The sequence below is a fragment of the Clinocottus analis genome, unplaced genomic scaffold, assembly GCF_023055335.1.
Source record: "Clinocottus analis isolate CAN_PGR_092001 unplaced genomic scaffold, fCliAna1.0.p SCAF_5, whole genome shotgun sequence".
Classification (NCBI taxonomy): domain Eukaryota; kingdom Metazoa; phylum Chordata; class Actinopteri; order Perciformes; family Cottidae; genus Clinocottus; species Clinocottus analis.
Window position 1 is genome coordinate 14,038,364 of NW_027176207.1, and position 22,667 is coordinate 14,061,030.

At 41.5% G+C, this 22,667-nt stretch overlaps 1 protein-coding gene across 3 annotated transcripts; it reads right to left on the bottom strand.

The window, feature by feature from the left end:
• Window positions 1–351: 351 nt before the first annotated feature.
• Window positions 352–11,326, bottom strand: mepcea (methylphosphate capping enzyme a). 3 transcript variants are annotated; one of them, XM_068600317.1, is made up of 6 exons: window positions 10,981–11,326; window positions 10,846–10,871; window positions 8,402–10,251; window positions 3,046–3,264; window positions 2,771–2,894; window positions 352–2,672 (listed from the first exon to the last, which is right to left on the bottom strand). In XM_068600317.1, the coding sequence occupies exons 3-6, from the start codon at window positions 10,193–10,195 to the stop codon at window positions 2,638–2,640; spliced, it is 2,172 nt and encodes a 723-aa protein (XP_068456418.1). In that variant the 5' UTR covers window positions 10,196–10,251; window positions 10,846–10,871; window positions 10,981–11,326; the 3' UTR covers window positions 352–2,637. The 3 variants fall into 3 exon arrangements, with proteins under 3 accessions (XP_068456418.1, XP_068456417.1, XP_068456419.1); XM_068600316.1 differs by having other exon boundaries at window positions 10,678–10,871; XM_068600318.1 differs by lacking the exon at window positions 10,846–10,871.
• Between the last annotated feature and the right edge of the window lie 11,341 nt (window positions 11,327–22,667).

Sequence of the window (22,667 nt, forward strand, 5' to 3'; positions counted from 1 at the left end):
GCGAAGATACTAAAAGAGCAAATATTGCACAAAATTGTGTTGTGCACTGTAACAACTTTGGAATAGTAATATTTATCACATGCATGTCAAAATAAGGGTTTTATATTTGAATGTCTTTAACAATCAGGGATGGGATTTGGTGCTGTGTGTCTGATGTGCAGTCTGAGGTTAAAGCCAATTCGCTTTCCCAAGATGTGACCCGACGCTTCATTTTAAAGGTTAAAGTGTTCCACAATTTAAGAAAGAAAAAGTTTGATGGAAACAGTAAAACAATCTTTTCTATTCTGATAATGTTTAAAACCTCTACAAGATGTCAAGCAAAGTGAAATAAGAGTGCATTGACAACAACACTCCTTTCAAACTGTTTATAAAAAAATAAAGAGCCAATCTAACAATCCATGTGCCTGTCAGGACAGAACAAAGCAAACATATCAGAACTTTGCAATGTACATTTCCATTTGTTGTTACAGAGCTGGATTAGCGGTCCGTTTTAAAACAAAAACTCAGACTCACTCACAAATTGGCAGCGAACATAAAAAAAAAATCCACTGGAAAATAACAAAAGCAGTTATGAACGTAATATTGACAACAGTAAAACAAATCTTTGCAAACATATTTACATTGATCACGTACTAAAATAGAAACATATCATCCATCTTTTCCATCATCTCTGACACTCGTATGCCAAACACTGTAATGGAACCAGTCACAATAAAAAGGAAGATTTTCAGTTCCGGCTACTTGAATGAGAAGATGAGCAGTGCTCAGTGCACACCAGTAAAGACACAATCACTGGAACTCATAACTGTCCTCAATAGGCCAAAGACTAAAATGGCATATTTTGTCAAATTCAGGAACTAGAAAGTGATTCTGATGCTGTTTGAATGTCTGTCCGGTAGCGATGACCTCGTGATTTACACAGCATTAAAGACGCTGGAGCAGTTCCTTAATGACAGTCTTCTGCTTATGTAATTATGCTCCCAGTTATTGTTGACATTGTGAATGACATATGAAGGTAGGGCTATGGCTTTCTTGTCATTACAAAAATAAAATCACTGCATGCTACAGATTTACCTTGCAAAAGAGTATGTGGTCTCTGTGCTGAATTATCTTGAGCTGAGCCGACAGCTGGGTGTAGGCACAGCTCATATATGCCCCCTATCATTAGGATGGAGCATCGAAAAGGCTTCAAGAACCCAGGAAGTGATTTGTTGCTTTCTAAACAGTCCAACCTCTCAAGTTTACACTCAAAACAGCCAAAACCTTTATGCAAAACATAGAAATGTGATTTTGAAGTTGCACTTAACATTTAGCTGATATCAGGTTTCAGATACAAAACAAAGTATATTTCCCAGTGTTAGTAGGCCTGCTAAAACTATATTTTACCATGTTATTATAACCATACCATGTTATAATAAGATAATTTACTATTTGATGACTCATCATGGGATTGAACTGTTCCTAAACAAACAAGACAAACAAACCTCGGCTGCACATTTAGATAAGAATTCACTATTTCACAAGATATTTGTTGTTTTGGCTGTTTTAAGTGCACTCTCTTATAATGCATCATCGTCTTCATCACTTAGATGAGACGCCGTTCACTCCATAGTGTCTTAATTTTGTGCAATTTAGGATTTTTTTCATATTGTCCTTTTCACAGCTCTGAGACTGCTTTCAGTTAATTCAGCTCTCAGGCCTATTTTGCAGAAATAATGACAAAACAAACTATTTATCAGGGTTGGAAGATGGGACAAATACTTCAACTACTAGCAACAGACTGAATCTTTGCCCAATTGAATTTGTTTGACTGTTTAAAATTTACAAGAATGTGTGCAATTATATGCTGTTGCAACGAAATTTAAGGCTTCAAACCCAATACAGATACTTAACCACTAAGAGTACATTTATATGGTTTCTACAGTCATTGTGATGGAGTCTGCAGAGTGTCCTACTTTGCATGAAAAACATAACCCACACTCTAGTGTGTTTTTTTCAAGAGACATCATGTCAGTCTGTTTAATGGCTTTGTAATTCAGTTGTATACTGCAGTTTGTCAAAGGCAACACACAGTTGGAGCTAACATAGTGAATACATCATCAATCACCAGATAAAGTGGTGATGGTGGACAATTGGAAACCGTCTGCCCTATCGCCCAACCCTAATATGTTTAATATATGGTGATGTGGTGGCACAGAACAAAGTTATGAAAGTAATGATATATGGCCAAGGATTTGCAAACGCATGTAATGGCCGTGCATCAAAATGGAGCATCATTAGCACTAAGCTAGTCCAAAGAAATGATTGGATGAGCACCTCTTCCAGTCAAGCCAAGCAATAATGTTTGGCTCCAGGTTACACTTTGTGGAGTCCTCTCTGAGTTCCCTCCATACGGTTTAAGAATTTGAAGTCACAGTCGATTCTGATACGTGCCTCTTCTCGGCAGACCTCATCTTTACAAAATTAGTTCCACTTTTGGTCCCATTCTCCTATCTGAATTTCATCAGCAGTGTCTGAAAAGCTGGAGCTACTGTGAAGGACCCAGATGACTCCTTGCAGTCCAGGGCAGCTGGCTGGCTTGTATGTATGTTTGTGGCTTCGGCTACTCACATTCAATGATCTTCAAGGCAGGAGCGGTCATTTGTGAAACAAGTAGATCGGCCTCTGAAAACCTGTTGTGATGGGGGGATAAAAGAAGTTAAAAATGACATCAAGCTAATGTGATGAATGACATGTAATGCATACATTTGCTCTAAAATGAGTGAATTACCTCTAATTGAACACTTGGGGGCCCCAAGGTACTCAAAGCTGGTGAAGCCCACCTCTGTTGTAAGGTACGATGAAAACTGGTCAGGTTTGAGGCGGATGCTGTGAAAATTCCTGCTAATATCATCCTGTTGAATGAGGGAAAACAAATATGTCTTATCTTTTAACCAATCAAACCAGGCTTTATAATCACTAATATACCTGGTAAATATCAAGTATATTTGCTTTGTTACAAAAGTCATGGTTTGCATCATCAGCCGTGTCATGTTAGTTTCTTACAGTAAGCTTCTTCCTCCTCACATAGGAGTCCCAGGGCTGTGGCTCCAGGATGAACATGCCTCCAGGACGGAGATGTCTGTAGACTCTCTTGAAGAGGCGCTTGAGGCCACTGTCTCCCCAATTCAGGTGAACCCATTTGGTAACGCTCAGGCACATGATCACGTCGTACTCTGGCCGCTGAGTCACAAGAAGATTATCGTTCTCTAGGACATAATTGGCCTAAAACGGAGAAAAAGTGGTGTGGTGAGGAAAACACTGATTTGAATGGACAAACAGTTTTATACTCAGTATTATGACTGTAATAAAGTAAATACCTTTTCTGAAACATAAACCCATTAGTGGTACGGGCTGCAAATCTGTTATATAAAAAGGGCACTTTATTTTATTAGTAATTTATGTAAATGTCTTATAATTAGCACATTCATTCTCAAGTCATAAAACATGTTTGTGAGATCAGAGTGATCTTGACCTTTGACCAACAAAACCTGAATCTGTTTGAAAATAGTTTCTACCGAGAGACATTTCAGGCTAGCAGTTAGCGTGGCTGGTTGGGCAACATCCTCCGTTGGTCAGCATGGCTTTCTGCTACTCTATCTCACAACTCCGCCGACTACATCCCGCAACTACTCCTGGACTCAACATCCCCATTATCAACGAGCTTGGTCTTCTACGCCACCCTCGTTACATTCACAGAGGTTCCGGTCGTATATTAATATTCCACAACCAGCTGGGCTGCTCTGCTAAAAACATCCCGTCTCTATGGTCGAGATCCCGGCGCACTGGGTTGGACAAAAATCATGGAGGGGATTCCAGTCTACGTGGAGCGGATTTTAGTGTTCTGCGACCTATACAGAGACTCATCCCACATTCATTGGTCAAAATCGAACTATTCAATGCTCAATCTATTAGCAATAAATCCACCCTGATTGAAGAACACATCAGGGAAAAAGGACTGGACTTAATGTGCGTTACTGACACCCGGCATCAGCCAGAGGTTACAGTTACCTGGAGGCAGCACAAAGCACTGGCCGTGGTGGTGGCCTAGCAGTCATCCACTGACAGGAACTGGAGCTGTCCCCATCCCGCTGCTCACAACAACATCTTGCGAGTGCCTTGCATTAAAATGTAAGCCCCCCTTTCCCATGACTGTTCTCCTCATCTACCGTCCCCTAAACCGAACTCCACTTTTATCCCGGAATTGTCTGATCTCCTCACAACGCTGTGCACTACATCTGCAAATACCATAGTCCTGGGAGATCTAAACATTCATGTCGACACCCCTTCATGTCACTCCGCTGCCGAGCTCCTTCAGCTACTAGACTCCCTCAACCTACAACAACATGTTAATGTCCTCACACACTCAAAGGGACACACACTTGACCTGGTCATCACAAACTCTGCCCCCATCACAAACCTACAGGTTTATGATCTTGGTGTGTCTGACCACAAAATAATATCACTGCAATTGCCTTTTCCTTCTCCTCACACCAAACCCACGCGGCAGATCCATTTCAGAAATCTGAAAAACATGAACATGGATGCCCTGGCTCTGGACCTTCAACTTCTCTCCTCTGGCTCTACCGACTTGGCGCTGACTTTGTGGATTTCTACAACCAGTCCCTGAGCAGTCTTCTGGACATTCATGCCCCCATAAAATCAAGGTCAGTCTCCTTCTCACGCTCAGCACCCTGGTACACCCGCGAGCTGCATAAGATGACGACTGCTGGGCGTGTCATTGAGCGGCGGCTCAAGGCTTCTGGACTGACTGTTCACAAACAGGTTATATAGAGAACACAGGAAGGCCTATGCAGAAGCTCTGAGAGATGCACAGTCCAAGTTTTGTTCCACCATTATCAACAACAGCCCAGTAACTCTACACAACTTTTCTGTACTGTAAATCATCTTCTCAAACCGAGTTCACTTGTCCATCCTGAGGCCACTGAGGATAGGTGCAATATGCACATCACTTTTTTCCGTCAAAAAGTTGAAAACATCCGCTTACACCTCTTCGCCACTGCTGTCCTGCCTCTCACAAGCACCGACCCACCATCTGAGTTTGTCCAGCCTCTTTGCTTCTTTTCCAATGTCACACAGGAAGAAGTGGAGGATATCATCAAAAACACAAAGCCGACCACCTGTGCTCTGGACCCTTTCCCACCAGCTCTGCTCAAGACAAACACCTCTGCTATCTCTCCACTAATCACCAAGATTATAAACCACTTCCTCCTGGCCGGCCATATTCCATCTGCGTTAAAAACTGCTGTCATCAGACCATTACTAAAAGAAAACACCTTGGATCCATAAGTTTTTTCCAACTACAGGCCCATTTCAAATCTCCCATTTCTTTCCAAAATTCTGGAAGACAGTTGCAGCACAACTTCACAATCACCTTAAAGACAATTACCTTTTTGAGAAGTTTCAGCCTGGTTTCCGCCCTGGCCACAGCACTGAAACAGCCTTGGTCAGGGTCACCAATGACTTCCTGATGGCAGCAGATACCGGTTCCCCATCTCTACTCATCCTCCTGGACATAACAGCTGCTTTTGATACAGTTTACCACAACATCCTTCTTCACCGGTTGAAATACACTCTCGGATTCTCTGATAAAATACATAACTGGTTCACCGCATATCTGTCCGACAGAACAGAATACGTTACCCTGGGCAAAGCAACATCATACACCCACAACGTCACCTGCGGTGTCCCTCAGGGCTCAGTGCTGCACCCCACTCTCTTCACCCTCTATCTGCTTCCCCTGGGAAATATAATCAGCAGGCATGGGGTACCCTATCACTGCTATGCTGATGACACACAGCTCTATATGAGGACAACCCCCACTTCTTCTGCTTCCCACTCTATATCCACACTCACCACCTGCCTGGAGGACATAGAGACGTGGATGAAACTCAACCTTCTTCAACTAAACAGTTCAAAAACAGAAGCCATCCTAGTTGGCACACCACATCAGTTCCGCTCTTCCACCGTCACCTGTATCACCTTCTCTGGTCAAAACGTCCCTCTCTCCTCATTTGTCACCAACCTTGGTGTTAAAATGGACCCCAAACTTACTTTTGACACCCACATTAAACACCTCCGCAAAACAGCTTTCTATCACCTCAGGAACATCGCCAAACTCCGTCCAACACTCACCCTGACAGATGCAGAGAAAGTTGTACACGCCTTTGTCTCGTCCAGACTGGATTACTGCAATGCTCTCCTTGTCGGAAACTCTACCTGGAACATCCAGAGACTGTAACGTATCCAAAACAGCGCTGCCAGGATACTGTTAAGAGTCCGCAAATACAATCACATCACCCCTGTTCTGAAATCATTACACTGGCTCCACATCACGCATAGAATTCAGTATAAGCTCCCCCTCCTCACTCAGTGCATTCACGGACATGCCCCCCAATACCTAAAAGAACTGCTCAACCTCCAGACCTCCTCATTCACCCTCCGTTCTGCAACCAAAAACACCCTCCAAGTCCCCAGAACCAAGCGCCGCAATATGGGCGATTGGGCCTTTTCCTCTGCAGCTCCGAGGCTGTGGAATACCCTCCCTGACCATCTGAGGGCCCCACAGACTGCAGAGGCTTTTAAGCGTGACCTGAAAACTCACCTTTTTAAGAAAGCGTACTGCTAAAATATCTTTTATAGGCTCTGCTTTAAAATATATCTTAAAATTGTTCTTGTTTTATTCTGCTCTGTAGCACTTTGAGATTGTATTGCACTTTATATTTTAACAAATAAAATGTATTATTATTATTAAATAAGAGAAGCTCCACTCAGATGCTAACTCAGAATCAATTTTCTTTCTCTGCATCGACGGTGATTGTTAATTAGCCAGAGAGCAATTAGTCCTGATCGGCAAGTCCATACATTCAAGGTTACATTTACGCATATCATTGTGATCGGGCCTAATTCAAATATTCTTAACCACTCGGCCATGTCCTCAAAGGGCCATTTAGATGACCGCAGAGGTGCTGCCAAAAGGTTAGCTTGATACCAGGGTAGATTTGTCAAAGAAATATTAGGCAGCATGACATTCCTCCCTTAAATCCATTATATTGTGCAGGGTGAGATGGTCACAGGCAGTCGTCGTAGGCTTTTCACTCATTTAAAGATAAGCTCCATGCTGCACTTCCATTATCTCTCAAGCTGGTAGAAGGGAGGAGGCAGTTATCGATTTCATTCCGAAACATCACGTTGTCTGCATCTCACCAATTCATGTAGCTGCCTACACAAAGCCTCTTAGGCACAAGACTAGTGGAGTGAACAAACTGAAATTGAAATTCGAACAATAAAAACCTATTTTTGAGAAACCCATTTATTTTTAAGAGAAAAGCTGTCATAACATTTGTCAAATATTCAGCCATGGGTGATACTGACAAGCTGATGGCATTATAAATGCTTCCAGCCACATTGGAACATTAACCTGGTGAAAAGGACAGCTTCCTCTTTACTGCTTCTATCTTTCAGTTATTAAATTACTGGCAGGTTAAGGGAATAGTTAGCGTCTGGTTAGAAACACACACTACAATAGATACAAAAACATAAAAATGGACAAACTAATGGGGATTCCCTCCACACTTACAGCTTCAGCAGGTGAAGATAAACTCAGTCGATTCAGAGAATGAAACTGATAAATTATTGCTTTATCCATTTGTATTAACTTATAAAAGGGGAGAGACCCGTGTCCCTTTGAATGGGTGCAGAGCATCTTTCGGTTGACAAGAAAACAATTGTATTTTATTGTAATGAATATTTTCAAGTTCATATTGATTACAAATTAAAAACAAGGAGCTACTGAACATGTTTTATCTATTCACCTTTGTAAACTAACATTTTAAAATGGACTAAAACGACATGTAGAATGCTAACTTGCATGCAATTCAAAAATGGTAATCTAATAACATGTTTCTTCCAGATAAGCTACACAGTGCAACCTGTATGCTATATTTGAACGGACCGTACTGTGACAATAATAATCTATGCTATAGTATACGATAGCTAATCTAGAGGCAAGACGATTATCACCATAATACAATATTTCATCTATGTCAAATCCTCTTGGGAAGTCAGTCAGACCTCAGAGTGTTTCCCCAAGCATACTGCTTCGCTCTGTGCCTTTGGGTACATTTTATGTTTCCCAATGAAGCTGGTTTCTTCAGACCATGCTGCTGCTACCTTAGGCACATACTGCATTATGTCTGCATCATATACATATTCATAGAGACTAACTGTGAACTAATGTTTTTCGCATTTTTACCTTAATCCAGGCCCCCACTTAGATGTATAAACACAGGAACCTCATTCATGTCACCACCAAACATTCACACAGAGAATATCATCTTACCTTGATGAAGGACACATTTGAGGGGAACTCTCCAGGCCGTGTGGTCGATGTTTCCGTTAGTGGAGGTGCAGCGATGGGACCCCTGGAGATCCGTAGGGACACGGGAAAAGAGCAGCTCACAGAGTGATCAGCGGGAGGTGAATCATAGTCTTCCTGCTCTATTTCCTCTGTTTTGCCAACCTGCCCCTGGGTCCCTACCTCATCTGTGTGGCAGGAGCCATTGTCATTTCCAGCTTCTGCAGGACCACTTTCTCTCACTGGTTTCTTGTTTTCCTCCCTGCTCTTGATTTCATTGTGCTTCTCGTCTGTGTGACTCTCACCTCCATTCCTCTCCACCTGCTTGGTACTCTTTTTCACCTGCAATGCATGTCTGGCCTCCTGGGTCTGTAGTTCGGACAGATAGTGTCTGATGTTCTTACGAGCTGCATGTACCAGACCACTGTCAATATCCAAGCCCAATATGCGGGCAGGTCTTAGCATTTTGGCAATATAGAGTGTTAGGTGGCCCGAATTGCACCCCAAATCCAGAACATCTTTACCTTTAAACCATTCTGGACGAAACACACGAACCCGTGCGTCTTCACTGGCGCCTGGGTTGCGGTAGCCATAATACTTGTTGTAGTTTCCGTACTGAAACTTCTTCTTATGTTTCTCCTTCGCTTGGTTGTGGGGCTGCTGGCGACCTCCTGGGACGGTTTTGTGACCACTCCTTGGCGTGTGGAAGGACTGAGGATATCTTGATCCCCCTGTCCCAAAACTCCTTTCTCCGCATGCTGACTTTCCAATGGGCGTAGAATGGGTCGCAGGAGTCTCCATTTTACCAGAGTTGCGCCTTCGCTTACGTCTACCAGTGTGTTGGTTTCCTGCCCCTGATATGGAAGAAGTGGAATCCTCTACAGATACAGATGTCATCTCTTCCTTGCAGCTGGCTGAGATGTCAGCTGAGTGCTCATGGGAATCCTCTGTAACACTGGAGAAACTGTTGGACTCTTTGGAGACATCTAGTGCAGAACACGAGGCTAAAATACCTGGAAGCGGTGTGGAGGTGCTGGCTTTAACCTCACTTTTTCCTGATTCCGAGAGGTTTACTTGTACAGTTGAGATCCCACTTCCACCAGCACTCCCTCCTCCTCCATGATGTCTGTTACGGTGTCTCTTCCTACCACCACTCTTGAAGGGGGACACCATGAAGCTACCGTCTGCTAGCCCGCTGTTCAGGTTTAGTGGATCTGTGATGTCTCTGGGGATGAGGATCTCCACAGGGTCTCGACTCTTTGCTGGCAGTGGGGAGGATTTGGGCGTCTCTGCATTAAGTGCCCTGTTGACCTCCTCATCCAGCAGGCTGTTGAGATTCAGTGGGTCGAAAATGTTCCCCCCAAGGAGAAAGTTAGTAGGTAGAACGGAGTCACTTTCAGAGTTGGCCCTTCGTCTTCTCTTGCCAGACATCGGATGCTTGAAACTAGGGTTTGCTGTGTTGCGGCGCTTTGTCAGCTTTGTTTGATGTGGTTGTTTGGAATGATGAAAGCTGTTCTTGGGATTGATGTTATTCTCGTTCCCTCTGGCTCCCTGTCCAGCATCATCCGAGTTGGTAAGAACGCCAGTCGTGCTGGTGTGTTTTGGCGAGGCTTCGGTGCCCAAGACTGGACAAGCGGCTGCAAAATCTGGGGTGGCCGCCGTGCCCTCCACCATCATAGATATATTACTGTAACCTCCAGTGCATTCTGAGAGCTGCAGGGATGAAGTGGAGCTGGCGTGTGGACTGCCAGTTTTTACAGTATCTTCATCAACAGACATCGCTTTTGGTTTTCAGGGTTGATGCAGACATGGAATGAATTTTCTTTTTTCTGGATCTGAAAGTCGCAGAAAAAGATCAGTCAAACGAAGAAAAAAGGAGTACAGATCCTTAAGTATAGTTTACAATGTTGATGTGCAGCAATCACAGTCAGGACTGCAATACCAAATGACATATACCAACAACAATTACTTGAATAGTTTTTTGAGGTTCCCAAATTTAAATCCAGAGATCCTGCACTTTAAAAGACTAGAGGGTCAGCAGCAGTGCACGTCGTGGTCAATTCCTTCGTATTGCATGAAAGGAGGCACCAGATAACCCACTACATTCTACTGTCACTTCCCCCCGAAAAACTACAAGAAGAATAACAAAAGTATCAGACAGAGTCTGTCGAACTAACGTCAACGTCACGCCATTATAAATTTGTTTAATTCAGACATCTAAGGCGTATCTACTCACTTCCTCGGGTATTCACGTAACTGACCTGAAAAGTTTAGTCCTCCCTCTCCTCCCCCCTTGCGTTGGACAGTTATCTAGCTAGCTCCTAGCTCCTAGCTCCTCTCTCGCGGGCCAGCACACTCAACGTCGCCTCAACGTTCGGCTCAGCTCCGGACAAAAACAGCCGTTAACAGACCAACCTTCAAGTACCCACCTCGCTACGCTGCTGCCAGACTCCCCCTTTAAAAGAGAGAAATACGCGAGTGACATCCACGAAAGTAATACTATCTACCAGATGGCCACCTATACGCAGTCAACAGTGTAGTCACCATCAAAGTAACAGTCTCACCTCTCGGTTCTCCCCGCCTCCGGCCGGACTGTCACTACCGCGCGCGCGCGTACACACTCACTCACTCCCTCTTTCGCTCTGAAGCTAACGTTAGCTTAGCACTCGAGTGGCTCTACATCAACACAACGGTCGGCGAGCGCGCGAGTGGTGACACGGCACGGTCCCGTCCGCGGTAAATCGGCTCCTCGGTCTCCCGAGCTATCTTGTCGAGACTTTCTTCGGCGAAACTCCTAGTTAGGCGCCCAGAGTCAGGCTGGTTGGTGAATACATTATTCCATTCGCTGATAGAGTCGGCATGGCGGCGCATCCGGGCTCCGAGCTGTAAGTCCAAGATGACTGGGGCGGAGATCTCTGACTGGGAGGAGAGCTCAGTCGATATTATAATGAGACTCGCTGATCCTCGTGCGTGGAAACGTTAAGGCTGCAGAGACCGAGTCTTCCCCCTATCGATTAATAAGTCAACTATTGTTCACATATGTTGTGGGAAACAGAGCAAAGCAGCACATTTCTGTGGAACTGGGAATGTTTTACATTTTCCTTAATAAATTACTTACATTATTGTCCCGGTCCTAACGGCACATTACATTGTGGTAATTGTTTAATGTACATTCAACACAAAATGCAACCACTCTGCACATCTATGAGTACGCCCTATAAACATATAGATTTCAGGGTAACATTACTGACAAGCAGGGACAAGTTATTTCTGAATATTCAAATTATTATTTGATTAGATTAAAAACTGTATTAGGGAAATTGTTGTGCAGCATTTGCAGTACAAATGAAGACATAGTGCAAACATAAAATAGCAATAAAGATGCATGTATACATATAGAAACAACTTTCCTGAGATATTCCACACCAACTGTCATATATAGGGTGTATTAATAAATATATTGTTCAGAAATGACTAAAGACTAGACTTTAATGTGTGAGGGTGACTTCTGACAGCCACAACAATGTAGAAAGATTGCAGCATCTTGCAGCAGTGAGATGGAATTGCCATCTTTTTTTACACTTTTGTCTGCTGTTGGAGTGGAGTTGGAGTGATGTGATGTACATAGATGTGTACAATGCTCATGATGCAGTTGCACATAAAATCATTGCCACATTTTGGATGTTGCTATATGCTATAGTTCTAAACTGAGAGACAACTCAGTCTGTTTACCACAGCGTCACAGCCATGGCAAAAAAAACAGGTTCAGGTGCTTGCGTTTTGATGACGCCTCACTTTTTTTTATGTCTTCTATATAACTTTACTTGCTACTGTGACAAACTAATTTCCCTTTGGGGATGAATAAAGTATAAATCTAGTTATCGATTGATCTAGACTGCAGGCCTCAATCTACAAACTCACCCTACTGCTACCCTGTCCAGTGTATAGCATAAGCCTAAAATTAGAGCTCTTGGTGTGAACTCAGAGGTCATTTTGCAGAGGTTGCAGGGTGGCTTCTTGTCCGTGACCTAATTTTGGTCGTTCACCACAACATTGCAGCAGTTGACAGGAGTTGCCAATGTTGAAGATCCAGATTGGTCCTGGTTGTCCACTGCTGCTGAAGCCAAACTGATTCTCTCGTCTACATAAGAGCTTTTATTTGACCAATCTGTCATCTGAATATTAACCACCTAGTGGAGAGAAACCTAGGTTTTACACTTTAGTGTTATAGATAATATAATTTGCGTTATGCAAAGTGACCACTTATTCCTCTATTTGTGTTCTTGTAAAATACCATTTGTTGTAATATAAAATTAGAGATAACAATAGATGGCTATTATTCAGCCATAAAGTACGACCGTGATTAATGCAAAAATAGTTTGGGGATTAAGGCATATTTACGATGGTAAGGAGTGGTGTGACAGTTTAAGTTTGATGAACTATGTCAGCAGTACACCTTTCCCTTAAATTCCTGACCTCTGAATTAACTGGAGATGCTAGCTGTCCTCCGAGCCACCACTGGGTGGAGACAAAATATGATCTTAAATATGCTGTACACCTTCAGAAATGTATCGTAGTAGCATTTCAATACTCTCTTTCACTCTAATTTAGTATGTTTTAAATCATTATACTGCACAGTTATAATTATTTCATAATTGCATTGCTGCAAATTAAAATGTTGTTAAAATGTATTTATTTTCGGAGTAATTTAGTGGCCATGAGGAATTCTCACATTGTGGTTAGTATGACAAATGAGTCAAAACAACTGAGCGGGCTCATTCCACCCAGAGAGAGTCTCCAGTGCTAACGTCTGCAGCTGCAGCAACAGGAGTGTTTATGTTTTTAGGTAAAATATGTCTCCAGTGGAAAGAAAAGAAAACACTACCAGCCAGTTTCTCTATTGATACTACAGGCTGGAACTTTTGGCTCACCAGCTTTCTCCATATCATCAAAGGTTTCATAATGTACTGAGAAATTTAAAAAAAAGAAGCTTAACCAGGACCAGAAGTTATCTGATAGCCGATTCAAATAATAATTGCTAAGTATTGTATAATACTCTCGCGTTAAAACCTTTTGGAAACTGCCCTATTTGTAGGCCCTTTCCTCGAAAATTGAATACCCAAACTAAAAAGAGTGCACCTCTGCAACCACCATTTGAATAATTTGGTTTTTATTATAACACCCAAATTATTCAAATAGCCTGAGTGGTTGCACTTGTTTTATATATATATATATATATAAAAAAAACTGCTGCGGTTTGGTACAAAGATTGCACATTTTGGAGTCCTTGCTGTAAGGTATAACTCTAACCCAAATCATAGCTATCATATGTGAACCTTCTCCCTGCAAAGGTTGACTTTGATAAAGTAAAGCAGAACAAAGTTAGAGAGGGTTTAGTACAGAGAAAAATCACGCGAGGACTCTAAACCGCAGCAGTTTTGGGGCTTTTTTTTCATAAAACAAGTTATGATTTACAGTTTTATATAGCAATCCCTTAGTCTTCCCACCCTAGGGACGGGGGATTGGATTTTAAAAGGTTATTAAATATATATCTATACATACACACAGAGAACATTCCAGCACTATTGCTTTACCCATAGCTTAAAGTTACCATAGCCAGCTGAAGCAACAGTCTCAACTAAAATCAGAGATTTGTGCAGATTTGTATTGATTCAACCACCTGCTGGCATTTAAACTTAAGGGTATAAATGAATTGAAAAAAAGACATCTTTTGATTTACTCACAAAATAATGACAGTCAACCAGATTATCACTTGTGTAGCCACACGCATAACACAATGTTTATAGTAGAAATCTCAAATATATTCTTTTCAACCACTGTTGTATTAAAAAGATAGCTTTGATTCACTTCAGTTTGGAAACTAATGCACATGCAAAATTAAATATGTGATTTTAAAAAAACTGTAAACAAATTTTTCAAAATTTGTTATTATCTGCTGTTGAGTTGACAGCTTGCGCCTAATTGGGTTCCACATCAGCACCACAGACTTGGTTAAATGTGTCACCCCCTCTCTAATCTCTATAAAAGATGGGGAAATAGGGAAAGGGTACCTGTTTCCCTCCCGCCTCTGTCCCTCTCTTTTCTCATGTTAATGGGGGTGCGGCACTCGATCCCGGGCACCATCTGCCCTTCCTCGGGGTCTGGGCCCCAAGCACTCCAGACGTGTCCTATTGTTTGCGTGTGTCCAAGCAGAAAGTGGTGAGTACACATGGTTCTTGTGGCCCAAAAGGCTCCTCCATCAAGAGCACGAGCCTGCTGTTCATTAGCCTACATGTGACGGATGGAGGGGGGTCTGCTCGCGTGCCTCGTGTGGAACATCAGCAGGATCCACCGTTTGTTCTACTTGCGTGTGATGTCATTGAAAGTAACCGTTGGATTGACCGGCCAACATGCTCTATAAAGTAGCACATTATATCAGAGCTAATGTGCTGTGAACATGAAGCATGATTCATTCAAATTGTGTAATGATGCAAACCTCCCAACACAACAATCTGCACACAATAAATACTTTTACATTGTACACTTAACTTGAATTTAAACACTCCATAAATGTAAAAGGTTTCCGTTGTCGAGTAAAAATGAAGTGTTGATACCCATTTAATGTGTTTTGGATTCACAGATCCAACAGTAAATCCTTCATATTGTGAACTGAAGGCAGGGCATATACCGTGCCCTCATTGAGCTAATGAATATAGCTTTGTTGACATGCATCATCCCCACTGAGCTCAGGCAAAATGAGTGTCTGACAGATGGATTAATGAACTTAAGTATAGAGACCAAACCATGGCTGCCCTTTCCCAATTTTATTACTATGGGGGAGACGATATAGACTGACAGATCAAAATGTCATTTGCAATCTTGGGAAGATTAATTGCAAACGTGCTGCGATAACCTTTTGATGTAACTTACTTGATTACAAACCAAAATATTCTGAGGAGACCCAATGCTAAATTAAATCAATGTGGTAAATATTCAAAGTTAAATCAAGCACAATAGGTTACTAATGTAATTACTGAGACCATTGGCAAGCTTTTGGATGGATACATTTTGACATCTAAAAAGAAAACGTATCTTTGGTGAAAAGGCTTTGTTAAAAAAAGAAAGAAGAAAAAAGGACACGAATACTCAAAAAAGAAAAACCTACAGCCTCATAGCAAAACAAATTTGAACTCATCAGTTTTTCCTTATTCGATTTGTGCAGCCAAGGTGTGTGCTCCCTCTCTGATCTGAATCCTCATGTGAACTGACAAGATAACCTCCCGGTTACCCGACACGCACACACGCACATGCACACACAAAACTTTCCATCGGGCCTGCCCTCCTCATTTTCAAAACTACATGCTGCTGGCAGCATTTAGATTAGTTATTGAACTGTCCAAGCAAAGGGAAACAAGGCCGCTTGAGAGGCACAGCACACAATAAACCAGCTGTCAATGGGAGGGGCTTGTTCAGACCACTGTTGTCATGGATCGGACTTTTGTGTTGCGTTGCTCTCTGAGACCAGATAGGTGCTCCTGTCATGTACCAATTCATATTGACACAAGGCTTGATTGAGGACAGAGTTTAAGCAGGGTGTTTGTGGATGGACTGTAAGTATGCGTGTATAAGTGTATGTGCATGATTGTTTGAGACATAAATACTGTGTGCCTATCATTTGTATAATACTTTTAATAAGTGATCTTTGATAGCTCTTGCTCTGACACCCAACGGCCGCTCATTTGACTGTTTTACATTCAAAGCTGTATCTCTGAGCCTCTTCTTAGTCACATCAGAGCTGCTGCTACACTGAATGATACACTGAAATAATATATAACACAGCTGTTTAGGTCTATAGTCTTAGAAAGTTTTTTTGGATACATCAGCAGTTCCTGGCCTGTCTGACAGTGTGCAACAGGAATAGATACATCATTTTGTAAGACATCTGATTGTGGCCTCCAGGCTCCGCACCTTTTCATGCTTTATTTTGTTATTAGTTTAATATTTTTTTCCGCCTCCCTAATCGTTAAACTCAGCTACGTGTTACACAGCATTTTAAATAAGGTAAGAGATACATATTTAACACTTGACCAGTTTGCTCATATTCATTTTTAATGAATATTGTCAACATACATCAACTTTGTCGCACAACATTATAACATTAATCAGCTTGAATATAAAGCCCAAGATAATTCAAGTGTAAGATGGATTTGAACATTTTAGATTTCACTGTCACTCGAATGTCGTAATAAAAATCCTTTAATCCATTTTAAGAATGGATTTACCAGATTGTGTTACCATCCAGATGTTGAACGGGAAAAGTTTATCAGCTGCATGTGAATGAACATCGTGTTAGAAGAATAAAAACTAAGGAGCAGTCTTGGAAACATAGCAGTGCAGCATCCACAGGTTTCATACACATTTCTACATTGTTGCAGTTTCAATTGAATCATTTCCCTGGACAGCTGTGTAGAAATATTTATATGACTGGGAAATGAATGAATTTCCTCCAGGAAGTGATGGTACCCTGAGTGCAAATAAAATACGTTTCATATCATCATATTTTATCAACTGAAATTGATTCTGCATTATAGGCGATCTTGTATTATATTCACAGCAACCATACTCACATTAAACACATCACTCCCAGCCATCAGACACAGCCGACTGCAAAACATGATGATACTATTACAACCACAGATTAACAGTGCGAGGAAGGAATTGTGTTTCATGGCATAAACTAGCAGTCATGATCCAAAACACAAAGCATGAGTTAGAAGAATTGCTCCCATTTGGTCTTGGCAGCTTCTTTGATGGAGTAAGGGAACAAGTTAAAACATATGTAACATAACTTACATTAAATATCTCGGCAAAACAACCAAGGTATGAAGTGCACACCATTAAACTGCGCCGTAATCTGTAATTACTGCAGTCAGCTTTCAGCGCTTACATCACCGTTGAGTATTTTTCACCATGAAAAATGACGAATAGACTTAATGAGCTCTTACAGTTGCGAGTCTATCAATAAGTTGACCATGATCAGCAGGATTGAGGCCTACTGACCTCAATTATATTCCTTTGGGGGTAATCTCTGCTGTGCCAGCGCACACAAAAAGTAGTGTTCCTGTTTGTGGATTTAGCTGTGGCATGGATGAGCGTGACCCATTATCTTTTACATGCCAAGTTACCAGTGGAGGGCTTATAGAAGTTAATCTGATGTGGTAAAATGACGAGCATTTAATACACTGTCCATACCAGCCATCTCTCTTCTGTTTGATCCACCGATAGAAGCACACTTAGAGCAACACGCTAAAATGCTGCATAAATGGTGTCTAAACAAAACACAACATTTTGATGGTGAAATGTAATGTAGATTAAATGTGCTTGATTTTGTGACTCAATAAATGTATGGATATTTGCTTTTTCATAACAAGTATCCATAGTTATTAAGCCATATAACCGCCTCATCATAGTAAACCGCAGGTTGATCAGGTCAAACAAGCGACAAGTGTTGCGTGGTCTTGAATTTAGCCAATGTAACCGCAGTATTTGCAGCAACAAAAATCAACTGAAAACAAACTCCACAGTGCGCTTTCCTAAATTGCACTACCCGATGTCAGCATTGACGAAAAGCAAATTGCACAGTTGTTATTTCAAGATATATTTTCAGACACAGGTAAGATATTTTATTGATCGCCATAGCAGAAAGCAAAGTTTAGTTCAGTGGGATCCACCCACACGCTTCATCTCCTCCTCATATATCATCATTTCCTGCGAGGCTTGCATGTCTCTCTGAAGCTTCCCTTTAGATCTGCTCCCAAGGCACAGTGTGCTATGCCGTAATATGATCATCTAAACCATAATTTGATATGGTTTATACAGTAGCGATTGACTAGTGCTGTGATTATTTCATTCTGGACCAAAGAACCTATCATCTCCAATTTCTTCCTTCCATTTTGCAGAATGATACATTCTTTTTGGTCTGAGTAGGGGGATAATCAGGAACAACAACAACACACACATGGACAGCGAACTGATGTCCTATTTATATTGCAAACAAAAAGTATATGATTATCTCTTCATGGAATTGATAGCTGGCCTTGCTGAGTTGGTAAACCAAAGTTATCTTGCAGAGGAAATAGAGTTAACTGGACTGCCATAAAATGAGAAAATGTGTTGATCACAAGCATACACCCTTTACATTTTATACAAATAACCAAGAGTAGCTGCAAAAATGCATTTCACTGATCAACATTAGTTACTGTGTATAGGCAGTGGTGTTTTTGTTACATGCCAACACCAGCATCGTATTATGTTCACACAACGACAATGCTAATATACTGATAGAACACAGAACCCTGACATTAGAGCATTGAACCCTGAGGTCACAGCATAGAACCCTGAGGTCACAGCATAGAACTCTGAGGTCAGAGCATAGAACCCTGAGGTCACAGCATAGAACCCTGAGGTCACAGCATAGAACCCTGAGGTCACAGCATAGAACCTTGAGGTCAGAGCATAGAACCCTGAGGTCAGAGCATAGAACCCTGAGGTCACAGCATAGAACCCTGAGGTCACAGCATAGAACCCTGAGGTCACAGCATAGAACCCTGAGGTCAGAGCATAGAACCCTGAGGTCACAGCATAGAACCCTGAGGTCACAGCATAGAACCTTGAGGTCAGAGCATAGAACCCTGAGGTCAGAGCATAGAACCTTGAGGTCAGAGCATAGAACCCTGAGGTCAGAGCATCCATATTTCTCCACTTGCTGGCTGATGACAGGCTTGTTCTGGTCCTGTCTGCTGACGGGTGCTCGTCTTTAATTTTGGAACTAGCTGATGCTCAATCTCATCCTCTTCTTCAAAGTCACTGTCAGACTCAGAGTGATCCTCACATTCTGAAACCTCTTCCTCTACATCATCCAATGCTTCTCTATCTTCCAAAAGCAATTGCAAAGCCCTGTTAGCAAAGAATTTTTTGGCCATCTTGATCAGTTGTGATAAAGAACCACACGGACAGAGTCAGAGCTATATTTATTGTGTAAACGCCCCCAATTCGCAGCTGGGACGGAGAATAAAGATTGGTTCTAGCAAGATAGAGGCTAAGATAAGCAACCTTTTGCGGGAACGGCAAAGGCATAAAAATAACTAGCACACACGCACTCATGCACGCACGCACAGTGTAGGGGTAAAAAAATAAAGAATTGAAAAATAAAGAATCGTATAATTTTTCTTTTGATAAAAAAAATGTAAATAGTTCCCACAGACCCGAACACACAAGGGTTAACCTATAGTTGGTCAATTCAGACCAAAGTGGTGGACAGACACCTCGATTAGTATATTTTTGTGATTAGTTCATTAGTCAGGATATATGTATAGTTCATACACATGTAGGTGACAGATATTTCATTTTGACAGCAATTAAGACTCTGCCCCCACAAAACTAAATTCCAGACGGGGCTTATTACAAAATGTCCCCACAGAGATGTGCTTTGCCTCCCAGGATATTTATAGGATGCATTATATAAACCTGATCGCGCAGTAGCCTATGGATTCTAGTAAGTCATGCTCACTGCATCCTCACTGCAGCTGCAGGTTGTTCTGTCATCTCCTGATCTGAGCTTTCAGCGCCAAGCTTTATGAAATTAAGTTTGTGAGTCACATTTAGCAGAATGGAGAATGGAGAAAAAATGCATCCATGTTTATGCAGCTGATGCTATATACAATACGTAATATGTTGAAACTATGAAGATTTACGAGGCCGCAGTTAGGGGTTCTCAAGAGGACAAGACAACACATGGCTGTGAAAGGACTACAATAAAGTCTGTGACCTTTTCTAGTCATTGTTGCATCTCAGGTTGTTTTTTTCAGAATACAAAACACCTGTTCATCTCCTGGAGCGGACGCCGCACGTTAACCCAGGTGAAACACATAATCCTTTGCTCACGTCACCTGTTGAATCTACTTGAATTTGATAAATGAACGCAGAATGAAAGGGCAGAAAGGGACTTCAGCATCATTTGGGTGACTTGCATTCAAGGAGGTGGTTGCATGTGTGCGTGTGTAGCGCTGACCCTGTTGATTGGCTGAGGGAGGCTGACGTGAAGTTCGCACAGCAACAGATTAGTTACAATTCATGAAATAACAGCCCTTTATAAGATACCTTGAAATTTACTAGGTAGTTGATGGCATGAACACAGTTCGCAAACAAAACACTTGGATATTTGAGAACACAAAAGACATAAATTGATCACTGACCCTTCTTCCTCTTCTTACTGTATTCTGCATGTTTCATCCAACGACCTGTGAATTACATTGATAGTGACCCTGAAATGGTCATATGTTTGGGGGTGTTTGTGTGTTGAACCTGTCCACGGTATTTGCCTGCTGGGTTAGCCACCGTGTCTCTGACTAATCATAATTAAAGTCTGTACAGAAGTCATAAGCATGCAAAAATTAATGAATTAGTTGCTGCTCTCTTAAACTCATAAGAGGATTTGATTGGAAAATAAAAGAGAGCTGTATAGAATTGAGCTGAAGGGCCAACATCTTAATAGTTTTGTCACACATGACTTTGTCATAGTTGTGTTGTCTCAGATTTAGGGGCATTTTGGACACTTTTTGTATCATCGGTGCCTCACTGCCTCTATGTAAGTGCATGGTGGATCCTTGTGTCTGCTGTCAGGAGTCAGAGCAAAACCTCTCTGCGTTGAACTGAAGACACATTTGCATCTCTCGTGTGTTTCTATGCTGGAAGGGTCCAATCAGGTCTCGATACTGCAGCACCTGTGTGCCTGCAAAGCTGGAGTACACTTGTACTGGCACAAAGTAGATTTTCCTTTAGAGTTTAGAAAGTCTCATGATTGTTACCAAACAATACTGCATGTTTTTATAGTATTCTGCAATCTCAATAATTTCAGAGCTCCATTTTTTCTTCTGTTTTTTTTTTTTTTTTTTTAGAAAATATCACCTGATTTTGAACATTGCCTTCTCGTTAGATTCAGGTTCTCCATTTGAGCCAACACCGTCACCGAACAGCCATATTACTCTCTGACAAGGAGTCGACATTACAGGGGTTGTCAGGACAACCAGCCATGATTCACAGAGCCTCAGATAGGCCTCCACCTTGGGCTTGAAGCACTTTCCATGAGACTGAGCAGATGCTGTGCCCGTCAGCCAATCACAGGTGAGACAGAGGAAAAAGATGACATCATAGGCAAATTAGGGCAAATGCAGCGAGGATTTCGTTTGTCGTCTCCGCCTGCTTATGAACCCGGTCACTTTTATACTCTGAATAAAGAAATCCATAGAGGCAATTAGGGGGGAAATCGTGTTAAAATCTTCATCATTTCCAAGTGTCCAAACCGGCCTTGAAAAAAATAATAATAATAATAATAAATACTGCCGGTAGCTAAAGAGTGGATACGAAACTGTCAGTAAAGCATTTTAACAGACACAACAAATATGTAGTGATATAGTACAAGTGAAAATCATTACAGTTAATTAACAACATCACATCAACATGATTCTGCCAGAAATGCCCACTGCTGTACAGATGAACTAACATGATGTGTCATGGATAACCTTTTATCAACAGTTGATCTTCTTTGTATAACATTTCAGTGATGAATATGTTTACAGGAAACGATGTTATGTCATAAACTACCGTCAGTCGTTTGTGAAACATCGCACGGAGTAGATGGCTCTACAGGGAGTTACCAGCAGCATCTACCTGTAAAAAAGAAAACTACACTTTTTTGGTTGGCTAGAATTAACTGTTTATCATCTCCATTTATTAAAATGAAAGAATCCCCCTTCCGACACAACATAAAAGTGTTTGTACCATACCATTTACTGCGGATATACTGTACATTTAATGTTGGGAGGTGCGATACAATTCAGAAAAATAAAAAAAAGCTGTTGTGCACTGCTTATTGAACTGAGCACTTTTTTTCTTCTTCTTTTTTTTTTTTTTTTTTAGCAAAATATAACATTTTATTGTATATAAAACATAAATAAAAAAGTATTCTTTCAGGTATTATATGTATACTTTGTGAACTATGACTAAGTGGAACCAGTGCATCTAAAACAGCCTTCAGTTACAATTGCGCATATAAAAAACACCTTTTGCAAAGCCTGTTCTTGTTAATTTTGCAGTTGATGCATCACGTTTTACCAGCCTCTCTGTAGTATTTAATAACACAGACCACTGTCTTACAAAAATGAATATATAATCCCTCCCTCCTGGTCTTCTC